Genomic DNA, 27,178 nt, shown 5'->3' on the forward strand with positions numbered 1-27,178 from the left:
CTTGTCCGGACTAATGTTGGTTTGATAGTGCTATCCCACTGAGATATCAGAAAAAGTATACTGACTGAGCAGACCAATCCTTGTTTTATCCCCTTATTCGAATCCCTGTTAGCCCTGATGAGCATTATAGCTTTGTCAGCACCATACCTGTGCTCAAGGGTATTACCAAAGGGGAAAACTTCTAAGACCCACATCACTTCAGGCTTTCCTCTAAGCTGAAAGCTGTGATATAAATGAAACACTATTTCAAGCAGCATTAAACAAAACTCACTCCCACACTCAATATAGCTTGATGTGGAGCCTCTATACTGGGTCACATGGAGCCTCTGTACTGGGTCACATAGAGCCTCTATACTTGGTCAAATGGAGCCTCAATACTGGGTCACATGGAGCCTCTATACTGGGTCACATGGAGCCTCTATACTGGGTCACATGGAGCCTCTGTACTGGGTCACATGGAGCCTCTATACTGGGTCACATAGAGCCTCTATACTGGGTCACATGGAGCCTCTATACTGGGTCACATGGAGCCTCTGTACTGGGTCACATGGAGCCTCTACACTGGGTCACATGGAGCCTTTACACTGGGTACATGGAGCCTCTATACTGGGTCACATGGAGCCTCTATACTGGGTCACATGGAGCCTCTACACTTGGTCACATGGAACCTCTATACTGGGTCACATGGAGCCTCTATACTGGGTCACATGGAGCCTCTGTATTCTGATAGAGGGTAGAGGTGTTACTTTGATTCCATTCCTTTCATTAGGCTGTGGTCCCTGGTCATCAATATTACTTCATGTGCATCCAGTCCTCAAAGTTTCAACTTATCACCATGGCAGTCTATGTTAGAATTACAAATAAATGAAATGAGGCAGGTGTATCACAAGACAGCATGGTTATTTATTCCCTCTAGCCAGTAAATGATGTTAGCAATACAGTTTGATGAGCTCGTCACTGACAGCCGATGGCGTGAGGACCCCTAGGTCTGTGAAAAGGAGGGTGATGTAAGCTGGAGGTGTGTAGTCCACCAGAGGGTGCTCCTTGCTCAGGTCGCGGCCAGACTTCAGAGTAGATGACTGGTACTGGGGAAAGAGAAATAATTCATCAAAAGAATAACAGATGAACAATTGCTTAAGGAGAAGAAAACAGAAAAAGACAACATTTATACTAAAAAGAAATAATCATCCTGCACACGAGTTCTCACTCACTGGAAGACCAGAAAAATCAGTGACTGAAAGGATGAGCATCAATCTGACATCCAGGTAACATGGCAACCGTGTTAGTCACCACAGGCTCCCATGTACATCAGTTCTTGTGACCATGACAACCAGCAGTGTCATGTATGTAGGCCCTAATGACCAGGGTGCCATTGTACAAAGCGATCTTAGCGCTAAGGTGATCGTAACTCCCATACATCACAGGATGCTAGATCTACAAAAATGCTGTAGAAGAATACTCACTTTAAACTGGTTAGGCATGTCTTGTTGGTTGAGAGGGTAGAGCCTTACAAACTTGAAGCTTTCTGCCACCACATATACCGGCTTGTTCATCGCCTGGGCCGAGATAGCCATTGTGTAAGTCCCGATCTGAAATAGTTTCCATTATTTGTAGGATTTGTCTCACTGGGAGAGAGGAGGAAATAAGACATGGTTTACAGGAGAATGAGGCATAATTCCTACCGACAGTCAAGCCTTGAGCTGGTCACATAGGTAGCCACTCCAGCCACAGACAATATCCTCTGCAGAAGATGCTGACGCAGGGGCTATTCATAATTATTCACAGCTAATTGTAAATCAGAAAGACATTCAAAATATACTTGAAAATCCTGATCTTGTATTTTGTGTCCGATGGACTGCACATAGCTGTAAACTGTAATCAGTGTGCACCATGTAGAACCCTGTCTACAACAACATGTCTACCACACCTGAAACCCTCCCGCCCACCCCCCACAGCTCTGGTGTTACCTTGTTGATTATCCCGCCACTCTCCACCACCCCCTCAGCTCCGATGAGAACCAGGTCCACCTTCTCCATTACATATCTACAACACAACAAGCATCTCCAGTTTTAGCAACACGTTGTACTTCAAATGGCAAGACATGAATCTTGTTCTGAACATACTTTGTTTGTTATATAACTCTGCAATATTCCAAGACTATGATAGCAACCTGTAAATACACGAGTCTGGATCAGATACCTGTGACTGATATTATGAGCAACAAACCATGCTGTTGTGTACGATGACACTCAATCAACCAAGTCAACGAGTCTGACCACCTTATCCATTAAGTTGCCTCTTACGAGCAGCATCGGTTACTCGCAACCTATTCTTACTGTGAATCCTTGCTGGGATGTTGAACATACTGATAGAAGTATCTTTTTAAGACGTTAAAACAAGACACAAAACTGTGATTACCCCACTGCAGCATCCAGAACTACTGTGGTTGGTATGCCAAGGGCAGACAACTCCTCACAGGTCTCAAAACTGAAAAGAAGAATATGTATTCAAGTAAAAAATGCAAATCATTCATGTTCAGTAAGTGACAGAATAAGCCCTATAAACAGTTTACAATTTCTAGAAGTATAAGGACACTGGACACACTGGTGCACATACCCGGACTTGTCAGGGAGAGATTCTGTTACATACACCTTGAAGCGGCGGCGTGCAGCGGCAGCATCCCGCAACACCTGCAGCACCACCCGTGACCGTGAGTGTGTCAAGATGGTCTGTGCACAGACAACCATGGCATCAGGTACTGCTGACAGTGAGCAAGTATCAGGTAAAGTCAGTTTTCAGATACAACAGTATGTAGAAAGTAGGTCATGTATGTCAGATGATGCAACATTATGTAGAAAGTAGGTCACGTATGTCAGATGACCCAACAGTATGTAGAAAGTAGGTCATGTATGTCAGATGATGCAACATTATGTAGAAAGTAGGTCACGTATGTCAGATGACCCAACAGTATGTAGAAAGTAGGTCATGTAGATCAGATGATACAACAGTATGTAGAAAGTAGGTCACGTAGATCAGATGAAGCAACAGTTTGTGGAAGGTAGGTCATGTATGTCAGCTGATACAACAGTATGTAGAAAGAAGGTCATGTACATCAGATGATACAACAGTTTGTGGAAGGTAGGTCATGTATATCGGATGATTCAAGAGTATGTAGAAAGTAGGTCATGTATGTCAGATGATGCAACAGTATGTAAAGTAGGTCATGTATATTGGATGATTCAAGAGTATGTAGAAAGTAGGTTTTGCATATCGGATGATACAACAGTATGTAGAAAGTAGGTCACGTAAATCAGATGAAGCAACAGTTTGTGGAAGGTAGGTCACGTATATTGGATGATACAACAGTATGTAGAAAGTAGGTCTTGTAGATCAGATGATACAACAGTATGTAGAAAGTAGGTCATGTATATCTGATGATACAACAGTATGTAGAAAGTAGGTCATGTATATCTGATGATACAACAGTATGTAGAAAGTAGGTCATGTATATAAGATGATACAACAGTATGTAGAAAGTAGGTCATGTATATCGGATGATACAACAGTATGTAGAAAGTAGGTCATCTATATCGGATGATTCAACAGTATGTAGAAAGTAGGTCATGTATATCAATTGATACAACAGTATGTAGAAAGTAGGTCATGTATATCGCATGATACAACAGTATGTAGAAAGTAGGTCATGTATATTAGATGATACAACAGTATGTAGAAAGTAGATAATTTATATTAGATGATACAACAGTATGTAGAAAGTTGGTAATGTATATCGGATGATACAACAGTATGTAGAAAGTAGGTCATGTATGTCAGATGATTCAACAGTATGTAGAAAGTAGGTCATGTAAATCAGATGAAGCAACAGTTTAAGGTAGGTCATGTATATTGGATGATACAACAATATGTAAAGTAGATCATGTAGATCAGATGATACAACAGTATGTAGAAAGTAGGTCATGTAGATCAGATGATACAACAGTATGTAGAAAGTAGGTCATGTAGATCAGATGATACAACAGTATGTAGAAAGTAGGTCATGTATATCAGATGATACAACAGTATGTAGAAAGTAGATAATTTATATTAAATGATACAACAGTATGTAGAAAGTTGGTAATGTATATCGGATGATACAACAGTATGTAGAAAGTAGGTCATGTATGTCAGATGATTCAACAGTATGTAGAAAGTAGGTCATGTAAATCAGATGAAGCAACAGTTTAAGGTAGGTCATGTATATTGGATGATACAACAGTATGTAAAGTAGATCATGTAGATCAGATGATACAACAGTATGTAGAAAGTAGGTCATGTAGATCAGATGATACAACAGTATGTAGAAAGTAGGTCATGTATATCAGATGATACAACAGTATGTAGAAAGTAGGTCATGTAAATCAGATGATACAACAGTATGCAGAAAGTAGGTCACATAAATCAGATGAAGCAACAGTTTAAGGTAGGTCATGTATATTGGATGATACAACAGTATGTAAAGTAGATCATGTAGATCAGATGATACAACAGTATGTAGAAAGTAGGTCATGTAGATCAGATGATACAACAGTATGTAGAAAGTAGGTCATGTATATCAGATGATACAACAGTATGTAGAAAGTAGGTCATGTAGATCAGATGATACAACAGTATGTAGAAAGCAGGTCATGTAAATCAGATGATACAACAGTATGTAGAAAGTAGGTCATGTAAATCAGATGATACAACAGTATGTAGAAAGTAGGTCATGTAAATCAGATGATACAACAGTATGCAGAAAGTAGGTCACGTAAATCAGATGAAGCAACAGTTTGTGGAAGGTAGGTCATGTATATTGGATGATACAACAGTATGTAAAGTAGATCATGTAGATCAGATGATACAACAGTATGTAGAAAGTAGGTGATGTAGATCAGATGATACAACAGTATGTAGAAAGTAGGTCACGTAGATCAGATGATACAACAGTATGTGGAAGGTAGGTCATGTAGATCAGATGATAACAGACAACACAGAAAACCCAACATTGAAAACTCACCATTCTACCACGACACAGTGACAAAACAACACTTTGGTTATAACGGAAATGATTAGTAGGTTGAAAGGGAAATTTTAGGGATCAGTGAAGGTCGATTTCAATATGCATACTGTAAATCATGAAATTACTGTGTCACCAAGGTAATGCAAGTGTCGACCCATGACCTAAAATGCGTCACCAAATGAATGCAAGTGTCGACCCATGACCTAAAATGCGTCATGAAATTAATGTGAGTGGCCCTACCTTTGAACAGTAAAAAAGGTATTCAGCAAACGTTAACACCAAGACCGTAGACTTACCTCAAACACAACTAATGATACATTTAGCTCACACACAACTAATGGTAAATTTATTTCACACACAACTATTGACAGACTTGTCTCCATGGGCCTCTGCACCCAGCCCGAGGCCCAGCCCCAGCCATATTAATATTGACAGAGAAAGTAGTTATTCCTAAAACTTTGAGTTTCTGGACTCATCCTGCTCATGATAGTGGTGGTATACATACAGATCCATCTGTGATGAATGGGTGAGTTATTTTTGCTATTTTCTGTCTGGAACTGGCCACTTTCTGAAGGAACACATTTCCCCTCTGAACCAAGATTTTCTGACATTCTTGAAAATCCTGAAAGGAAGAATAATATTTCTGTCATGTATGCATGAACATGAAACACATTCTAACCTCATTATTATTGTGAGGTACATGTGTCATTAGTTGTGTGTGAGGTACAAGTGTCATTAGTTGTGTGTGAGGTACAAGTGTCATCAGTTGTGTGTGAGGTACATGTGTCATTAGTTGTGTGTGAGGTACATGTGTCATTTGTTGTGTGAGGTACATGTGTCATTAGTTGTGTGTGAGGTACAAGTGTCATTAGTTGTGTGTGAGGTACAAGTGTCATTAGTTGTGTGTGAGGTACAAGTGTCATCAGTTGTGTGTGAGGTACATGTGTCATTAGTTGTGTGTGAGGTACATGTGTCATTTGTTGTGTGAGGTACATGTGTCATCAGTTGTGTGTGAGGTACATGTGTCATCAGTTGTGTGTGAGGTACATGTGTCAATAGTTGTGTGTGAGGTACATGTGTCATCAGTTGTGTGTGAGGTTCATGTGTCATTAGTTGTGTGTGAGGTTCATGTGTCATTAGTTGTGTGTTAGGTACATGTGTCATCAGTTTCATGTGAGGTACAAGTGTCATTAGTTTTTTGTGAGGTACATGTGTCATAAGTTGTGTGTGAGGTACATGTGTCATTAGTTGTGTGTGAGGTACATGTGTCATTAGTTGTGTGTGAGGTACATGTGTCATTAGTTGTGTGTGAGGTACATGTGTCATTAGTTGTGTGTGAGGTACAAGTGTCATTAGTTGTGTGTGAGGTACAAGTGTCATTAGTTGTGTGTGAGGTACATGTGTCATTAGTTGTGTGTGAGGTACAAGTGTCATTAGTTGTGTGTGAGGTACATGTGTCATTAGTTGTGTGTGAGGTACAAGTGTCATTAGTTGTGTGTGAGGTACAAGTGTCATTAGTTGTGTGTGAGGTACAAGTGTCATCAGTTGTGTGTGAGGTACATGTGTCATTAGTTGTGTGTGAGGTACATGTGTCATTTGTTGTGTGAGGTACATGTGTCATCAGTTGTGTGTGAGGTACATGTGTCATCAGTTGTGTGTGAGGTACATGTGTCAATAGTTGTGTGTGAGGTACATGTGTCATCAGTTGTGTGTGAGGTTCATGTGTCATTAGTTGTGTGTGAGGTTCATGTGTCATTAGTTGTGTGTTAGGTACATGTGTCATCAGTTTCATGTGAGGTACAAGTGTCATTAGTTTTTTGTGAGGTACATGTGTCATAAGTTGTGTGTGAGGTACATGTGTCATTAGTTGTGTGTGAGGTACATGTGTCATTAGTTGTGTGTGAGGTACATGTGGCATCAGTTGTGTGTGAGGTACATGTGTCATTAGTTGTGTGTGAGGTACAAGTGTCATCAGTTGCGAGTCAGGTACATGTGTCATCAGTTGTGTGTGAGGTACATGTGTCATTAGTTGTGTGTGAGGTACATGTGTCATCAGTTGTGTGTGAGGTACATGTGTCATCAATTGTGTGTGAGGTACATGTGTCATTAGTTGTGTGTGAGGTACAAGTGTCATTAGTTGTGTGTAAAGTACAAGGTTCATTAGTTGTGTGTAAGGTACAAGTGTCATTAGTTGTGTGTGAGGTACATGTGTCATTTGTTGTGTGTGAGGTACATGTGTCATTAGTTGTGTGTGAGGTACAAGTGTCATTAGTTGTGTGTGAGGTACATGTGGCATTAGTTGTGTGTGAGGTACATGTGTCATTAGTTGTGTGTGAGGTACAAGTGTCATTAGTTGTGTGTGAGGTACAAGTGTCATCAGTTGCGAGTGAGGTACATGTATCATCAGTTGTGTGTGAGGTACATGTGTCATTAGTTGTGTGTGAGGTACAAGTGTCATCAGTTGCGAGTGAGGTACATGTATCATCAGTTGTGTGTGAGGTATATGTGTCATCAGTTTTGTGTGTGGTACAAGTGTCATTAGTTGTGTGTGAGGTACATGTGTCATTAGTTGTGTGTGAGGTACAAGTGTCATTAGTTCTGTGTGAGGTACAAGTGTCATTAGTTGTGTGTGAGGTACATGTGTCATTAGTTGTGTGTGAGGTACATGTGGCATCAGTTGTGTGTGAGGTACAAGTGTCATCAGTTGCGAGTGAGGTACATGTATCATCAGTTGTGTGTGAGGTACATGTGTCATCAGTTGTGTGTGTGATACAAGTGTCATCAGTTGTGTGTGAGGTACATGAGTCTTCAGTTGTGTGTGAGGTACAAGTGTCATTAGTTGTGTGTGAGGTACATGTGTCATTAGTTGTGTGTGAGGTACATGTGTCATTAGTTGTGTGTGAGGTACATGTGTCATTAGTTGTGTGTGAGGTACAAGTGTCATCAGTTGTGTGTGAGGTACATGTGTCATTAGTTGTGTGTGAGGTACATGTGTCATTAGTTGTGTGTGAGGTACAAGTGTCATTAGTTGTGTGTGAGGTACAAGTGTCATTAGTTGTGTGTGAGGTACATGTGTCATTAGTTGTGTGTGAGGTACATGTGTCATTAGTTGTGTGTGAGGTACATGTGTCATCAGTTGTGTGTGTGGTACAAGTGTCATCAGTTGTGTGTGAGGTACATGTGGCATTAGTTGTGTGTGAGGTACATGTGTCATAAGTTGTGTGTGAGGTACATGTGGCATCAGTTGTGTGTGAGGTACATGTGTCATCAGTTGCGAGTGAGGTACATGTGGCATCAGTTGTGTGTGAGGTACATGTGTCATCAGTTGTGTGTGAGGTACTTAAACAGCCTCTACATCATAGACTTCCCTCATCTTATTTTGGGGAAATACTCACAGAATGCTGAAGATTTGCCAGTGTGATGAAGCGTAGAAACAGTTCACAGCCTGATGATATGGATGTAACACTGCTGTCAGTCTGTGTCAATGTGTTGATTGCATCCTTCAGGCGCTCCCTCATCTCCGACAGAGTTTCCACTGCAACAACCAACAACAGTAAAAAATAAACATGAGCTGTAACACCATCACCATTTCTTGTGGGAGACTGGAGCTGAATATCTCAATGGTTAACTGTTCAAATTTCTAGCTACAAATCTCATGCACCACATGCATAACTATATTTGCTATTCCCCCATACACTTACTGAAGGCAAAGTAAGTCTTCATCATGTTGAGGCTGAACAAAATAATAGCCTTGGTTCTCAGGAACTACCCGCATAATCACAAAGTTTTACACATGTTTCATTTTTATTTCCATTTAAAAAAAACAAAAAAAACAAAATCCTTAAATATTCCAAGTCTAACGGCAGTCAAATACTGTATTCCAGTATTTCACTCTTCAAGGAATACATTTTTGTAGGGAGGCCCTTTCTCAGGCTGATTATACACAACTGTTTATTTGGTTACACATCTGTTTATATGGGTACATACTAGTTTGAACAACAAAAAAACAAAACAAACACTAAGCACCTGCACTAGTTATTCAAAAGCCATTGCCTAAGAACCAATTTTTTAATTTCTTTTTAAGCCTTAGGTAAAGTCACTTTGATGATTGAGAGAACAATATGCAATACATGAGAATGACTTGAGGATTTGGTCTGTCATTATTTGTTAATGACACTGTCACAGTAAACATTTCCGGGGTCAATCTTGGTCATCATCGTGTGAACTTTGACCTGAATGATTTTCAGACGTTTGCATAAATGATTTGTCTTCAGTTGAAATGTAGTTCAAACCCATGATTGTGTACAAATGAAAACACTCGGCCGACATGAATTTTATTAAACAGGTCATGTCCTTAATTTTCACACATTTTCTGATATTCCAATTTGAGCTGTATCTCGAAAAGAGATTGTAACATACAAAATTATCACTGGTCTAAGGACACACTGCATCCAGTCTGACTAGAGCCAGGCCTTGGACTGATTGGTTGCTTACAAAGAGTGACCACACTGCCCTGTGGTGGCATGTATTCAGATGTGATGGAGGGACTGTGCAAGCCCGGGAAGTAGCCACGATGCAGGACAGTTAGGCACTAGGACCAGTCGAGGGCTCATAACCTCTTTCTGTTAACATGATGCTCTTAACAAAAGTTCAATAAATTATCCTGATCAAAAGTGGACTCCTCCTGATTTCTTGCCTTTGTTTGCTTCAATGAACTTCAGGAGAGTTTTGATGGCAGCTACAGCAGCAGAAATATCTGGGTCATCATTGATAAGCTTGTTAAAATATGACAGAATATCTGAAAAACATAATAATGATTATTTAGATACAAACAATTTAAAGACATGTTTGTTTCACAAATAAATTATATATATATATATATATATATATATATATATATATATATATATATATATATATATATATAGACACACACACACACACACACACACACACACACACACACACAAACAAAAATGAGGTAAATGTTCACTCGGTGTACATGTAATATATCATAAAATAATAAAGTCCACGTAAGTCCATCATCTTCTTTGTCTGAAACTGATATAAAGAAGATGATGGACTAACGTGGACTTATATTATTTTATTATATATATATATATAGTTTGCCCCATAAAGCCATGTGACCAGTGACCAGTGTTTGTATGTATATATATATATAACATACAAACACTGGTCACTGGTCACATGGCTTTATGGGGCAAACTGTTGATCTAAAGAATCGTAATTGAGAGTTTTCTCCAAATCCACTTGTCAAAAAGGCTGGAAACTTGCATGTATCACCCACATGGTGCCCTGATTCTATTGAAGGCCATTTACAGTACATGTGTTCTAGAATCTAATACTCGGAACTTACTTCAATACTTTCAACAAACTGTCTCCATACACACAACTACCACATTTTATATGCATATATTGCCTGATGGTAGCCATCAAGAATTTATTAATGAATAAAGTAGAAAATTAATTGGCCTATAAAGTACATCAAAATTTATACTGTTCATCATTAGACTGTAAAGAGTGAGTGAGTGAGTGAGTGAGTGAGTGAGTGAGTGAGTGAGTGAGTGAGTGAGTGAGTGAGTGAGTGAGTGAGTGAGTGTGGTTTTACGCCGCTTTTAGCAATATTCCAGCAATAGCACGGCGGGTGACACCAGCAATGGGCTTCACACATTGTACCCATGTTGGGAATCGAACCCGGATCTTCTGTGTGACGAGCGAACGCTTTAACCACTAGGCTACCCGACTGCCCCCAGACTGTAAAGAACTCTTCTTGATCATATGTATTGGTCATGTGATTGACGTGGTAGCCATATTGGGTTCAAAATTATCACGAGTGCAATTGTTTTGGGTGATTTATGTCTTCCACAATGTTTTTCTCAGAACCGACCTTCAATTTGTCCATAAATTGTCTTCATACATTCCACTTTAATACAACCTTTCACATTCTCCAAAAAATATTTATTACCTTTAATCGTTTTTATTTATTTATTATGGTTTTTTTTTGTTGGTTTAATATTTTGATTATAACTAAAAAAAAACAGTGTTCTGATTCTATCCAGTATTGTTCTTGGTGCATAAAGACTATAAAGGTCATAGTGTTACGGTGTGTAATTATGTATATATCCTCAAGTGTGTTTTAATTTCTGCTTCTATTAGTCCTACCTCAACCACCCTATCTTACCTGCTTCAGTACTGTATTACAGTAGCACAGTCACCATTGTGCTTGCCTTCTCTGTTGTTTCTCTGGGTCTCTATTGTCTGATATTCAGTGACAGGGTGCCTTATGGAACTGGTCAGCTTAGATTCACATTTGCATTGGAGTCTGCATTGACTTTTCATTGCTGGACACAGTTGATATTTATCACAGGTTAGTTTATGTGTGAATTGTATATTTCTGTGTTCTTATGTAGTGTTTTGTTATAAGGATTTACTCAGGTGCATATGTATTATTTGAAAAGACTTCTGCCCGTATTCCCCCTTAAAAACTTATAAATGTATGCATTGACGCTCATCCTTTTAATTATATATTTATAAGGCGGTATGGGGGTGGTAGATATGGGCAGAAGTCTTACCCGAATAAAAGTGCTGCACCCAACTTTGTATGTATGAATGAATGTATGTATGATGAGGTGAGTTATAAGAATAGATTTAGAGTTATTGTTTATACATAAGAATGTTAAAACATATTGAGTGAGTATGGTTTTGTGCCGCTTTTAGCAATATGCCAGCAATATCACGGTGGGGAACACCAGAAATTGGCTTCACACATTGTACCCATTTCGGGAATCGAACCCGGGTCTTCAGCGTGATGAGCGGACGCTTTACCCACTAGACTACCCGACCACCCCCTTAAAACATATTGATGTAATATGTTACATTATAGTTATATATTGTGTATATATTTATGGTCATGTTTGGAGATATTACTAGGTGACGCCATTGGGCAGTGCCATACACATGGTGAGGGTAATCACATTGAATGCACTCAAATACTCACAGACTTGACCATGTTGACCACTTGACTACTCAGTGACCACTTCCTCATTTCAAATGCATCATATTACAACAACAACGAGAAGAAGGCTATTTGTACAGCGCAAAATCCACATCACTGAGGGACATTCTCAAAGTGCTATTATTACCCCTGTAACTGGATCAATGTGCCCTCAAGAATCATTCTCAGCTTCCTAGGGAGTATACAACCCAAGCTGCCTGTTAAGCACTAGAAGGTTAACAACAACAATGTCATCTCATCCTACCGGGTACCCATTCACTGCTTGGTAAATGGTTGCCCATATTCGAACAAAATCACTTGCCATAGAAGACGCCACATGTGTTACATGTGCTTCACTGTGGGGCAGGACCGAAGCCCTAGAAACTCTCAGGAGCCACACTACCAAGGCAGTCACCCATCCAAACACTCTCTGTGACCGACGTTGCTTAACTTCACCTGATTTGTGACCTGTGCGCTGTGCATAGGACCATGTGCCGCCATATCATATCAATATCAAATATTCTGATGGACAAAATACTTTATAATTATTTTCAATATCATCACATATTACTTGGATCCATTAATTGCAGTACTACACCTATATTTATGTGTCATATGTCCGTTAAGGGGTGTAACAGCAACAGGCAGAGTGAACCAACGATGATATCCCTGTTTCACAGTACAGCAAGCCTAATAAATCCATATGGAATTTACCTAGAAGATGGATATCCAGTCGTTTGAGGCAAATATATACATAATAGGAGCAACATAAATTTAAGATGTCTTAGCGTACCGTTCTTGTCCATGTTTAGGTTCAAAAGTCTTATAAATCAGAAAATACTGTTTCTTGCATCAGATGTCTGAGAGATTTTCGTTTCATGTCACTGTTATCTCCCCTTCTTCTCATAAAGAAACGCGGATGTCAATTCGTCTAAATGTCATCAGACTGACCAATTGGTGACTCCGTTACATGCAAAGCAGTTCGGACGTTAAACCGGATCTTTGAATTTCAAGATGGTATTTGTTTTCAACGAAAGAACTATTACAATATACAACACGTTTATGCGAATTAATTAAATAATAAATAATACGGTTTATATATACTGGTAGATATATGAAGATAAACCCAAAACCGGAGTAAAATGATGAACTGCCCGGATTTTAGAGAAAATAAACATGGCAGCTTCCATGAAAATGTGACTTTCCGTCGCTTTTGCATTTGGGAGCAGTTCAGTTTGATGCATGATGTCAGGTGTGTGTTTATGCTTACCCAGAATTTATTTCAGGGTACAGAGCTCTGTCAGTTGATTGTAACGTCTAACGTGCAGGTTTGAGATAGGCACTGCAGACTAATGTTTTTTTGGGTTTTTTTTATATACCCTCTACTGATCTAGTCCCTAATTACTCAATTTACTGTTCTGATGGAAGAGGCCAAACATTTGTAATTAATAACACCAATAATAGTTGAATAGAAATGAGTCCACTGATAGTCTTTTCATATTGTTGTTGGTGTTCAGTCATGAGTACACATGGTCATATCGGAACATACCGATCATCCATGATCATCTGGAGGAAGAAACATGTATGCCAAAAATATGTTATGGACCAGTCAATTTGAAATATCAATGCATCGAAATGAAAAATGAGTTCATTCCACATTCTCACTGAAGCAAGAGACAGGAGTCTACAATGTATGTTATTAAAAGAAATAACAAAATACATAGGAAGATAATACCACTAACAATTTAATTTCTACATTATTTTTTTAGACTTTATTTTGGATTTCTTAGTGAGTGAGTGAGTGAGTGAGTGAGTGAGTGAGCTTTGTTTTATGCAACAGTAGGTCAGTGATACCATGCTGCCAACTCAGTGAAGGAGGAAAGCCTGCATGGATCCAAACAGTTAAAACTAAAATTAAATTAAAATTACCATGAATATTCGAAAATCTGTTGATGTGAAGTTATCAGATCACAAGATCTTATTGATCATCTAGAGAAAGCAAAATATTGATGGACACTAAAATAATGGATTCACCTTTATGAGGAAATATTTCCATTCAGGTGGAGACATGATGTTGTTAACTTCAATATATTTTACTTATCCTGCATTAGTCCTTAATAGATTCACTGCTTACCTTACGACAACAAGAAGACAGCGCAACAGTGATTGTCTTGGCTGAAGAAATAAAGAAGTTGTTGATTTCAAGTCCTACTTTTATGCGGACCACTGCCGCTGTCATGTGACCTCGATGACATGTAAGGTCACCTTCTTCACATCACTGCCTGTCGTGCTACAGCAAGGACATGTCCCGGTGGAGCTTTTCAAATTGGTTTAATTTAGACCTTCAGTTTTCGGCTATAATTCTAAAATTGATCTGCGATGGGTGATGTATTCCTTTCATATTATTTTGACCATGTTGTGTAGGTTAATGTGGATTATTTAGGCCATTTTGAATTTGTGTTACAATTATTTGCCTGTCAAATTGTTTACAATTCCCAGCTACGTATGTATATCATATTCATGTGTTTTTAAATATTAGAAGCTTTGACGTTACATTGAGTTGTGTATATCAATATTGTATACACTTTAAACTCGTTAAAAAAGAATTGCTGATAGAATATTGTTCAATTCTTCAGTACTTTTCCAGTCCCGTTTCATCAACAATTCTTTAATTGCGTAACTGTCTCTTGTGTCATCAACACACGCTAACGTTAGTATGCCACCGGGAATTCACCAGATGGCTACGATATGGATGGGATGGGTAATCAACGAGGGGAAGTCAGAGTTAACTCCCTCCTACTGGCTCCAGTTCATAGGAGGCCTGTTCCAGACAGATCAGGATCTCCTATCAGTGACGAGGGACAGATGGCACAAAATCGTACGCCTCTTGTCACCTGCGCTCCACCAACCACGCACGCTTCACCAATGGCAAGTATTGCTAGGGTTACTCACCTCGACTTAACCAGCAGAGGCCACTTACAACCACATCCAATTCAACAATTCCCGAACCCTTACATCCGGTGCCAGGATCCACTATAGGCTCAACTAAGGCCTTACCTCAATTGGTGGACTGTAGAGTCGAATATCTTAGGAGTCTCTTTATCTGGGTTACACCTGTTCGTAGATGCCTCCCTTCAGAGGTGGGGTGCTCACCTGCAAGGGCAGACAGCCTCAGGGCTATGGTCTGGCATTCATCAAAAGTGGCACATAAACAACTTGGAGTTGGAAGCATTAATTCTGGTCATATCCCATTGGCAGAATCAGCAACAGTCTGCCCAACTCGCAATATCCACAGACAACAGCAGTATCATGTGGTGCCTGTGCTATCAGGGAACAATGCACTCCCACTCCCTGCTTCAATAGACATTCAGGTTTTTCCATCTAGTGGATTGTCTGGAACTTCAATTCATAGTTCAGCACATCCCCGGATGTCGAAACTGGCCGATGCATTAACACGTCCAGACAAGGTGGCCCCCACCGAGTGGAAACTTCACACAGAAGCATTCTAATTACTGCTTCATAAGTTCAGGCAACCAAACATCAACCTAGAGTAGATACCTCCAACTTGATCCTTAAATAATGGCGGGGAAAGTCGGGCCTAAGTATCATCATGACTGACACTGTTTTGCTATTATTTCAGACAAGGCTGCAAGCAGTCTTTTGGTGATTGTGCTGGACACTAATCCAGTTTGGTGGGGAGAGAATCTAAATGTGGCACAGAGCAGTAGCAAGGTAAACTGCACACAATACTGACTCACACTCTCTGAGTCTCTGAGGCCCTGCTCAAGATAGCATTCTATGATATAGATGGACATCAGTTATCTCTTGTGAACCACAAGGCCTATGTATGATGCTCAATGTGGAGCTCTCTTAATTCTGATCAATTTTAGAAATGACTGTCTTAATAGCCGTATTTAAACTGTTATATGTGACTGTAGAATTACTCTGTCGTTTTTGCCAAGTTTGGTGAAGAAATATTGTACGGTTTTCAAGACCTGCCCCGGAAACGAGTATTACCGCCATTTTCAGTCAAAGTCGTTGCTGTGGAAACATTGAAAAATACATTTTTATAAAATCCCAAACTATCTAAAGGCACCAGTTTACCACTAGACCTATCTATGTACCAAGTTTGGTTAAGATATCTCTCAGGGTTTATGAGTTCTGCTCTGGAAACGTGGCGGACGGAATGATGGAAAGATGGAAGAACGGACAGACAGCACCCATTCCTATATCCCCCTTCCACTTTGTTATAGTTAAGCCCACATTATTAATTATATAATCACACTACTGTGCTGTACTACACTACACTAATCTACACATTGTTAAACAACCATACTAACAATCCTCTATGAATCCGTCGGTAAACAACAAACATGTAGTACAAAATGTGATAAACGTATGTGTCTATACCACCATTTGTCCATGTTGCAGTTGAGCCTGTCACAGTGTGTGGATGCAGTGATGGTGTTTGCTAATGCTCACCTGATGCTGGGGCATCACAACCAGCTGGCTGTCATAGCTGCCCACACCAACCAGAGGTAGGGAGGGAGGGAGGGTTGGGCTGCTACACACCAACCAGAGGGAGGGAGGGAAGGGCTGCTACACACCAACCAGAGGGAGGGAGGGAAGGGCTGCTACACACCAACCAGAGGTAGAGAGGAATGGGCTGCTACACACCAACCAGGGGTAGAGAGGAAGGGGCTGCTACACACCAACCAGAGGTAGAGAGGAAGGGGCTGCTACACACCAACCAGAGGTAGAGAGGGAGGGAGGGGCTGCTACACACCAACCAGAGGTAGAGAGGGAGGGAGGGGCTGCTACACACCAACCAGAGGTAGACAGGGAGGGAGGGGCTGCTACACACCAACCAGAGGTAGAGAGGGAGGGAGGGGCTGCTACACACCAACCAGAGGTAGACAGGGAGGGAGGGGCTGCTACACACCAACCAGAGGTAGAGAGGGAGGGAGGGGCTGCTACACACCATCCAGAGGGAGGGAGGGGCTGCTACACACCAACCAGAGGTCAGAGGGAGGGGCTGCTACACACCAACCAGAGGTAGAGAGGGAGGGAGGGACTGCTACACACCAACCAGAGGTAGAGAGGGAGGGGCTGCTACACACCAACCAGAGGTAGAGAGGGAGGGGCTGCTACACACCAACCAGAGGTAGAGAGGGAGGGAGGGGCTGCTACACACCAACAAGAGGTCAGAGGGAGGGGCTGCTACACACCAACAAGAGGTCAGAGGGAGGGGCTGCTACACACCATCCAGAGGGAGGGAGGGGCTGCTACACACCAACCAGAGGTAGAGAGGGGCTGCTACACACCATCCAGAGGGAGGGAGGGGCTGCTACACACCATCCAGAGGGAGGGAGGGGCTGCTACACACCAACCAGAGGTCAGAGGGAGGGGCTGCTACACACCAACCAGAGGGAGGGAGGGAGGGAGGGGCTGCTACACACCAACCAGAGGGAGGGAGGGGCTGCTACACACCAACCAGAGGGAGGGAGGGGCTGCTACACACCAACCAGAGGTCAGAGGGAGGGGCTGCTACACACCAACCAGAGGTAGAGAGGGAGGGGCAGCTACACACCAACCAGAGGTAGAGAGGGAGGGAGGGACTGCTACACACCAACCAGAGGTAGAGAGGGAGGGGCTGCTACACACCAACCAGAGGTAGAGAGGGAGGGGCTGCTACACACCAACCAGAGGTAGACAGGGAGGGAGGGGCTGCTACACACCAACCAGAGGTAGAGAGGGAGGGGCAGCTACACACCAACCAGAGGTAGAGAGAACCAGAGGTAGAGAGGGAGGGGCTGCTACACACCAACCAGAGGTAGAGAGGGAGGGAGGGGCTGCTACACACCAACCAGAGGTAGAGAGGGAGGGAGGGACTGCTACACACCAACCAGAGGTAGAGAGGGAGGGGCTGCTACACACCAACCAGAGGTAGAGAGGGAGGGGCTGCTACACACCAACCAGAGGTAGAGAGGGAGGGAGGGGCTGCTACACACCATCCAGAGGGAGGGAGGGGCTGCTACACACCAACCAGAGGTCAGAGGGAGGGGCTGCTACACACCAACCAGAGGTAGAGAGGGAGGGAGGGGCTGCTACACACCAACCAGAGGTCAGAGGGAGGGGCTGCTACGCACCAGGATATCTGTGTGGGAGGGTGGTAGCTCGAGTGTTGCCTTGGAGTCATCAGGGATCGGTCTGGAGGAGGGAGGTCTCTGATGCACTTGAACCTCCTTCCTCACATTGACAATCATACAGTGTTTACCATGTTTTCAGAAATGTATTTGATAATGAGGAAATTATGTTATAAAATCACAGGTAATTCCACACAAATGTGTCAAACTATGACACGTGTCCTGTCAGAGGAAATTTACATGTATAAAATGGCCTTCTATTCTGTTGTTGAGCATTGATTGTTCATGGAGGAGGAGTTACTTAAAGCAATGAGGACACTTGATTTTAAATGTGAAGTTGTTGCTTCCCCATTTGCAGTGAGTTCCTGTACCCGAGGGAGGAGGCTGCAGCAGCAGTCGAAACAGGGGATGGGGATGCGGAGATGGAGCAGTATCGCCAGGTGGATGGGAAGTATGAACTTTTTGGGCGGGTCAACGCACAGATACAGGCTCAGATCCAGCAGCTGGTTTTACAAGGTACAAACATGAATTTGTAGTACCCTTAATGTGCTAAGCCAAACTTTGATTTGGGGTAGGGAGGTCACTTGAATTACAATCTGGAGCAACCCCCTATGTTTTCGTATTTGCCAAAAAGGCATTAGTCATGCTGCACATGATCCTTTGTCAACATTTTATTGCACCATCTAATCCAGTGATTTTGACACAAAAGGCTGTATACAGGTCAATGACTTGGACCTAAAAAATGTAATAAGTCAATGGCAAAAGTCAGTAAGTCAAATAAACAAAGATGGCGGATGCAGTATTATTTCAAAGTTAAATCAGTACTTTAAAAAAAATCTGGCATAGCTTCACGCACCCGGCTACCTACCATTCATTATGTGAATGTTGAATGAAGCACCATAACATCTCTGGTTCAATGCAGCTGAAAGTTTACAATGCCATGCTTATTCCACGATGATGACACCTGAATTGTTCACGATTTTCTAATTCTTTTGCTGTAGCAACCATATTGAAAAATCTGTTTATTGTTTAGTTAGTTGTTAGTAGTTCAACACATGTTCTGTTTTTTGGGCAATATTTTGAAGTTTACTTTGTTTTGACCACTCTCTAAAATTCTCTTAAAATGCAGACCTCACAGTGTTAACTACTTCTCCCCTGAAACTGACTGAGGGAGCTGAAATTTGACATGTATGATTCTCCTTATGTTATGATCACATCATAGCTTGTTCAAATCAATAGTACCCCATAAAGATCTGCGGTAGAATAGGTCTTCAGCAACCCATGCTTGCCGTAAAAGGCAACTATGTTTGTCGTAAGAGGCGACTTACGTGATTGGGTGGTCAGGTTCGCTGACATGGTTGATGCATGTTATTGTATCCCAGTTGAGTGGTTCAAAGCTCATGACATCAATCACCGGATTGTCTGGTCCAGACTGCCGTCATTTAGCTGGAATATTGCTGAGTGACGAAAACAACAAACAAACAAATCAGATCATTAGCATGATTACAGTTTAGTGCTTTACTCCTCAGTTTTTGTACAGGAAGTATGGGAAAGCAGTGCTGACAGCTATATGTTTTTTAGTCTTTTTAGTTTTGAATGTCACAGTTTGAGGTCATTTCTAAGTGAAATGGTATGTTTCAGGCTTGGCGGGGGAGCTGTATTCGGACTCCCTCATTGCAGGCCCTCTCAGCATGGCGCTGTGCTGTATCCTTCCTCCTTATACAGTGTAGAACCTTTGTCAGGGTCCAACCATTTCATATTGGGGGAGGGGCCTCAGATTGTGGGGTGTGATGATGTGCAATAGACTGGGCTGACACTAGCAGGTTTTCCTGAACCAAACAGATATCCATCGCATGGAAAAAGAAAGTGGATCTGGCCTGGTACTGACTTCAAGAATCTTGGTAGGTGTTGGTTTACATTGGTGTTGGACACTGAATGGGTTGGGATGCTGACACTGAAGGGGTTGGGATGCTGACACTGAAGGGGTTGGTACGCTGACACTGAAGGGGTTGGGATGCTGACACTCAATGGGTTGGTACGCTGACACTGAAAGGGTTGGGATGCTAGACACTGAAGAGGTTGATACGCTGACACTGAATTGGTTGGGATGCTAACACTGAAGGGGTTGGTACGCTGACACTGAAGGGGTTGGGATGCTAACACTGAAGGGGTTGGGATGCTAGACACTGAATGGGTTGGGATGCTGACACTGAAGGGGTTGGTACGCTGACACTGAAGGGGTTTGGGATGCTAGACACTGAAGGGGTTGGTACGTTGACACTGAATGGGTTGGGATGCTGACACTGAAGGGGTTGGTACGCTGACACTGAAGGGGTTGGTATGCTGACACTGAATGGGTTGGGATGCTGACACTGAAGGGGTTGGTACGCTGACACTGAATGGGTTGGGATGCTGACACTGAAGGGGTTGGTACGCTGACACTGAAGGGGTTGGTACGCTGACACTGAATGGGTTGGGATCGTAACACTGAAGGGGTTGGTACGCTGACACTGAATGGGTTGGGATGCTGACACTGAAGGGGTTGGGATGCTGACACTGAATGGGTTGGGATGCTGACACTGAATGGGTTGGGATGCTGACACTGAAGGGGTTGGGATGCTGACACTGAAGGGGTTGGGATGCTGACACTGAAGGGGTTGGGATGCTAGACACTGAAGGGGTTGGGATGCTAGACACTGAAGGGGTTGGTACGCTGACACTGAAGGGGTTGGGATGCTAGACACTGAAGGGGTTGGGATGGTAACACTGAAGGGGTTGGTACGCTGACACTGAAGGGGTTGGTACGCTGACACTGAAGGGGTTGGGATGCTAGACACTGAATGGGTTGGGATGCTAGACACTGAATGGGTTGGGATGCTGACACTGAAGGGGTTGGGATGCTGACACTGAATGGGTTGGGATGCTGACACTGAATGGGTTGGGATGCTGACACTGAATGGGTTGGGATGCTAGACACTGAATGGGTTGGGATGCTAGACACTGAAGGGGTTGGTACGCTGACACTGAAGGGGTTGGGATGCTAGACACTGAAGGGGTTGGGATGGTAACACTGAAGGGGTTGGTACGCTGACACTGAAGGGGTTTGGATGCTAGACACTGAATGGGTTGGGATGCTAGACACTGAATGGGTTGGGATGCTGACACTGAATGGGTTGGGATGCTGACACTGAAGGGGTTGGGATACTGACACTGAATGGGTTGGGATGCTGACACTGAATGGGTTGGGATGCTGACACTGAATGGGTTGGGATGCTGACACTGAAGGGGTTGGGATGCTGACACTGAAGGGGTTGGGATGCTGACACTGAATGGGTTGGGATGCTGACACTGAAGGGGTTGGGATGCTGACACTGAAGGGGTTGGGATGCTAGACACTGAATGGGTTGGTATGCTGACACTGAAGGACTTTTGACGCTGAAGGGGTTTGGATGCTGACACTGAACTGGTTTCCACTTGCTATCAAAGCGTTACACAAAGCGTTATCTACTGAATAATCTACTTTCAGGGATGTGAGCAGGTTTTCCTGAAAAAAAGAGGAAAAGTCTAGGGGGGCCTGGGGGCATGCCCAGAAATCTTTTAAACATTTGATTGCATTTTAAGCAATTTCGTGCAGTTTGGACAACATTAACACCAAGAAATGTAATAAGTCAATGGCAAAAGTCAATAAGTCAAATTAACAAGATGGCAGATGCAGTAAAATTTCGAAGTTAAATCAGTACTTTTAAAAAATCTGGCATAGCTTCCGCACACCTTGCTACCTGCCAGGTCTGGGGGCAATACTGCCATAAACTTCAACCCCCATCCCCCAGACACAAGGACACACAAGGACAACTGTCACAAGCGTGCAATGTCTGACCCTTTCCCCATGTTGAAGCATATTGAAAAAAACTTACCTTGTACTTACTTACCTTTTGTTGAAAAAAACAAAACTCCATTGCAAATATAAGACATTAATACAACATATATCCTCATGTTATGGGGTTTTGGACACTGAAGAAACATTCATAGTTTTCTCGCTAATCACATGAACAACTGTAAAACATCTCTTTCACTTACAGGCTTAAAGACAACTTTATCTTAAAAACAAGCCATCATCTGACTTTACATTAACAATTTCTGTGTGACGCCACACCCCACGTTTAAGTGCAAGTATTCATGATAGAAAGCGTATGATATCCGAAAACCTATGCTGCTGAAAGCTCTGATCGAAAACAGGACAATCCGCGACGATTGTCCGGTTTTCGATCATATTTTTCAGCGTTTTTTTTTTAAATCTTTGATTATACTTTTACGCAGAAAATGATTTTTCACCAGGAGAACTGTTTTAAAAAACGCGATTTTTCCGCTTTTCCGCGGAGATTTCACATCCCTGTACTTTGATATTGTTGAGAATTTATGTGGATGGCTCCACAGTTTGAAGTTTGTGTGTCGGAAATGACGAGAGCTGACATCTTGGCTGTTTGTTTATGAACACTCTATGTCAGGATTTACAGAGAGGAGTGTACAGACATGGGAGAAAGCTGAAACAAGACAGGTTCACTTCCTGCATAACAGTTTGTCTCCTGTTGCAGGTGATCAAAGGCTCGGAGGACAACCCCACTCAATACATGAACTTCATGAATGCTGTGTTCACTGCTCAGAAACAGGTAATGACCACTGGTCCTGCACAGAGTGCTTGCTGGAAGTAGACACTTGAAGGTTCTAAGTTACCTCGTGTATGACTCGTACAAGTGTACTGAGTGCTTGCTGGAAGTAGACACTTAAAGGTTCTAAGTTACCTCGTGTATGACTCGTACAAGTTTACTGAGATTCTTCCATTGACCAGCTTCTACATGTGTGCTGAGATATGTAATGATGTCATGATCATTTCCTTTCAGAATGTAGTGGTGGATGCTTGTATCCTGGACAATGAGTCGGGACTGCTGCAGCAAGTAGGTGCTTACCAAGATAACCACCCCTTGGAGCCAATAGTAATATGTATCCTGTATGCCCCCTTTACAACTCGCATGAATCCCTGTCATAATGCTACATAGTGCCACTGGCAAAATGTGTTCTGAGAGTCTACACTAGTTTCTGTGGTACTTGGCAAGATTGTGTAGAGAAATGATGTATGATTGTAAAGAGAGCCAGTGTATGATTTAGTAGGGAAACCATCTGTGATTGTTTAAGATGCAGTAGTTGAGAAATTATTGATTGATTGGAGAAGAGCAGTTTTTTTGTGATGTAGTGACAGTGGTTATTGTTGGCAGGCCTGTGACATCACTGGTGGGATCTACCTCAAGGTGCCTCAGATGCTGGGTCTCCTCCAGTACCTGCTGGTGAGTATGTCCTCCCTTACCTGTTGGAGATGTCCTCCCTTACCTGTTGGCGAGTATGTCCTCCCTTACCTGTTGGCGAGTATGTCCTCCCTTACCTGTTGGCGAGTATGTCCTCCCTTACCTGTTCGAGATGTCCTTCCTTACCTGTTGGAGAGTATGTCCTCCCTTACCTGTTGGAGAGTATGTCCTCCCTTACCTGTTGGAGAGTATGTCCTCCCTTACCTGTTGGAGAGTATGTCCTCCCTTACCTGTTGGAGAGTATGTCCTCCCTTACCTGTTGGACAGTATGTCCTCCCTTACATGTTGGAGAGTATGTCCTCCCTTACCTGTTGGAGAGTATGTCCTCCCTTACCTGTTGGTGGGTATGTCCTCCCTTACCTGTTGGTGGGTATGTCCTCCCTTACCTGTTGGAAAGTATGTCCTCCCTTACCTTTTGGAGGGTATGTCCTCCCTTACCTGTTGGACAGTATGTCCTCCCTTACCTGTTGGACAGTATGTCCTCCCTTACCTGTTGGAGAGTATGTCCTCCCGTACCTGTTGGACAGTTGGTATGTCCTCCCTTACCTGTTGGAGAGTATGTCCTCCAGTACCTGCTGGTGGGTATGTCCTCCCTTACCTGTTGGACAGTATGCCCTCCCTCACATGTTGGTGGGTATGTCCTCCCTTACCTGTTGGACAGTATGTCCTCCCTTACCTGTTGGACAGTATGTCCTCCCTCACATATTGGAGAGTATGTCCTCCCTTACCTGCTGATGAGTATGTCGTCCCCTAGCTGTTGGAGAGTATGTCCTCCCTTACCTGTTGGTGAGTATGTCCTCCCTTACCTGTTGGACAGTATGTCCTCCCTTACCTGTTGGTGAGTATGTCCTCCCTTACCTGTTGGTGGGTATGTCCTCCCTTACCTGTTGGACAGTATGTCCTCCCTTACCTGCTGATGAGTATGTCCTCCCTTACCTGTTGGAGAGTATGTCCTTCCTTACCTGTTGGTGGGTATGTCCTCCCTTACCTGTTGGACAGTATGTCCTCCCTTACCTGTTGGACAGTATGTCCTCCCTCACATATTGGAGAGTATGTCCTCCCTTACCTGCTGATGAGTATGTCGTCCCCTAGCTGTTGGAGAGTATGTCCTCCCTTACCTGTTGGTGAGTATGTCCTCCCTTACCTGTTGGACAGTATGTCCTCCCTTACCTGTTGGTGAGTATGTCCTCCCTTACCTGCTGGTGAGTATGAGCTCCCTTACCTGCTGGTGAGTATGAGCTCCCTTACCTGTTGGAGATGTCCTCCCTTACCTGTTGGAGAGTATGTCCTCCCTTACCTGTTGGAGAGTATGTCCTCCCTTACCTGTTGGTGAGTATGTCCTTCCTTACCTGTTGGTGGGTATGTCCTCCCTTACCTGTTGGACAGTATGTCCTCCCTTACCTGTTGGACAGTATGTCCTCCCTCACATATTGGAGAGTATGTCCTCCCTTACCTGATGATGAGTATGTCGTCCCCTAGCTGTTGGGGAGTATGTCCTTCCTTACCTGTTGGAGAGTATGTCCTCCCTTACCTGTTGGAGAGTATGTCCTCCCTTACCTGTTGGAGATGTGCTCCCTTACCTGTTGGAGAGTATGTCCTCCCTTACCTGTTGGAGAGTATGTCCTCCCTTACCTGTTGGAGATATCCTCCCTTACCTGTTGGTGACATAGTACTGGATGAATGCATCAGTATGCTGCAGTGACATAGTACTGGATGAATACATCAGTATGCTGAAGTGACATAGTACTGGATGAATGCATCAGTATGCTGCACTGACATAGTACTGGATGAATGCATCAGTATGCTGCACTGACATAGTACTGGATGAATGCATCAATATGCTGCAGTGACATAGTACTGGATGAATACATCAGTATGCTGAAGTGACATAGTACTGGATGAATGCATCAGTATGCTGCACTGACATAGTACTGGATGAATGCATCAGTATGCTGCAGTGACATAGTACTGGATGAATGCATCAGTATGCTGCAGTGACATAGTACTCGATGAATGCATCAGTATGCTGCAGTGACATAGTACTGGATGAATGCATCAGTATGCTGCAGTGACATAGACCTGGATGAATGCATCAGTATGCTGCAGTGACATAGTACTGGATGAATGCATCAGTATGCTGCAGTGACATAGTACTCGATGAATGCATCAGTATGCTGCAGTGACATAGTACTGGATGAATGCATCAGTATGCTGCAGTGACATAGACCTGGATGAATGCATCAGTATGCTGCAGTGACATAGTATTGGATGAATGCATCAGTATGCTGCAGTGACATAGTACTCGATGAATGCATCAGTATGCTAATATGGTACCAGATGAGTTTCTTCCTATTGTATCAGGGGGTAATAAGTGTATCAGTGCATGCTAATTATTACTGAGGCTGTCTTGCATGTCAAAAATTGATTATCTAGTTTGGCTGCTGGGCTTCTGCTTGTTTCTGGGCCAAGATTTGATTAATGTTCTTGCCATGGGAAAACCCTGCAGTCCTAGGCGAGGTCACCTGTCCCTGGCGCCTGCAGGACAGTGGTTGCTAGGCAACATATGCAACAACACTTTGATCAATGGGAAGCTGTATGTTTGATGAGGACATCTGAGAGCAGTGTAATAAATGAGGTGATTGTGTTGCCCTGGCTGCAGGGCTGACCGCTGTATGGCCAGTGTAATGGGGGCCGGTGACACCACCACGTCGTCATGTCAGACACATGGATCAACAGTCTGGGGTGAATGGAACCATTGGTGTTGCAGCGGTAGCGTCACTCACTGTGGCAGTTTGCAACATGCTCAGCTCATGACAATGTAGGTCACCTGCATGGGTAATCCACAGCTTAAAATGTCAACAAGATGGCCACTTAACAAACATTGCTGTCATTGTTGATATTCAAATATTTTTCACATATATATTGAGGAAAAACAAACTTTGTCATCTTATTGGATTTGAACTATAAATATGTCATCCTAAGGAAACCTCCCTCAGTCGGGCAAATATAGAGTATATGACCATATGACCCATATTACGTACATGTATGTTATGCAGTTACATACCACATGCATCATGGTATTGGATTACATTTCTGTTCCAATTACAAATAAAAAGCAGTGGGGTAGCCTAGTGGTAAAAGTGTTTGTTCGTCTCACCGAAGACCCGGGTTTGATTCCCCACATGAGTACAATGTGTAAAGCCCATTTCTGGTGTCCCCTGCCGTGATATTGCTGGAACATTGCAAAAAGCAGTGTAAAACCATATTCACTCACTCACTCACTCACTCTAATTTTAAATACAATATATTTGTACAATATAATTGTAATAAAGAAGTTGTTCATCCATAAATTCTTATCCATACTTAATATACTTATTCTTTGACAGATGAAATGTCTTCTCAAGTCTTTTCCAATGAATTATGACATCATATCATGGGCTTGGTTGTTTGTATGTATGTTTTGAACACCAAACGCATTGTATTCACTTTTAAAATGTTAAGTACATTAATATTTTGTACATACGATTCAAACAGAAGTTCTGATTTCATGGCTGTATAAAATACAAGTGATGGTTTATCTGTGAGAAGTGAATGCTAGTGT

General features: G+C 42.6%; 2 protein-coding genes across 2 annotated transcripts; one reads left to right on the forward strand and one right to left on the reverse strand.

Moving 5' to 3' along the window:
• Positions 1 to 881: 881 nt before the first annotated feature.
• Positions 882 to 12,977, reverse strand: LOC124147728 (translation initiation factor eIF-2B subunit alpha-like). Its single transcript, XM_046518473.2, has 9 exons — positions 12,868 to 12,977; positions 9,756 to 9,857; positions 8,455 to 8,594; positions 5,565 to 5,681; positions 2,617 to 2,729; positions 2,419 to 2,487; positions 1,968 to 2,043; positions 1,464 to 1,589; positions 882 to 1,085 (listed from the first exon to the last, which is right to left on the reverse strand). Exons 1-9 carry the CDS (start codon positions 12,878 to 12,880, stop codon positions 930 to 932), a joined length of 912 nt encoding a protein of 303 aa, XP_046374429.1. The 5' UTR covers positions 12,881 to 12,977; the 3' UTR covers positions 882 to 929.
• Positions 12,978 to 13,198: 221 nt separating this feature from the next.
• On the forward strand, positions 13,199 to 26,751 carry LOC125372128. The gene is made up of 9 exons (XM_048381181.1): positions 13,199 to 13,326; positions 15,715 to 15,806; positions 16,506 to 16,612; positions 18,579 to 18,736; positions 19,862 to 19,924; positions 20,063 to 20,121; positions 22,813 to 22,887; positions 23,119 to 23,172; positions 23,491 to 26,751. Exons 1-9 carry the CDS (start codon positions 13,317 to 13,319, stop codon positions 24,310 to 24,312), a joined length of 1,440 nt encoding a protein of 479 aa, XP_048237138.1. The 5' UTR covers positions 13,199 to 13,316; the 3' UTR covers positions 24,313 to 26,751.
• Positions 26,752 to 27,178: the final 427 nt, after the last annotated feature.

This window comes from Haliotis rufescens, unplaced genomic scaffold, assembly GCF_023055435.1.
Source record: "Haliotis rufescens isolate VD_foot unplaced genomic scaffold, xgHalRufe1.0.p SCAF_36, whole genome shotgun sequence".
Lineage (NCBI taxonomy): Eukaryota > Metazoa > Mollusca > Gastropoda > Lepetellida > Haliotidae > Haliotis > Haliotis rufescens.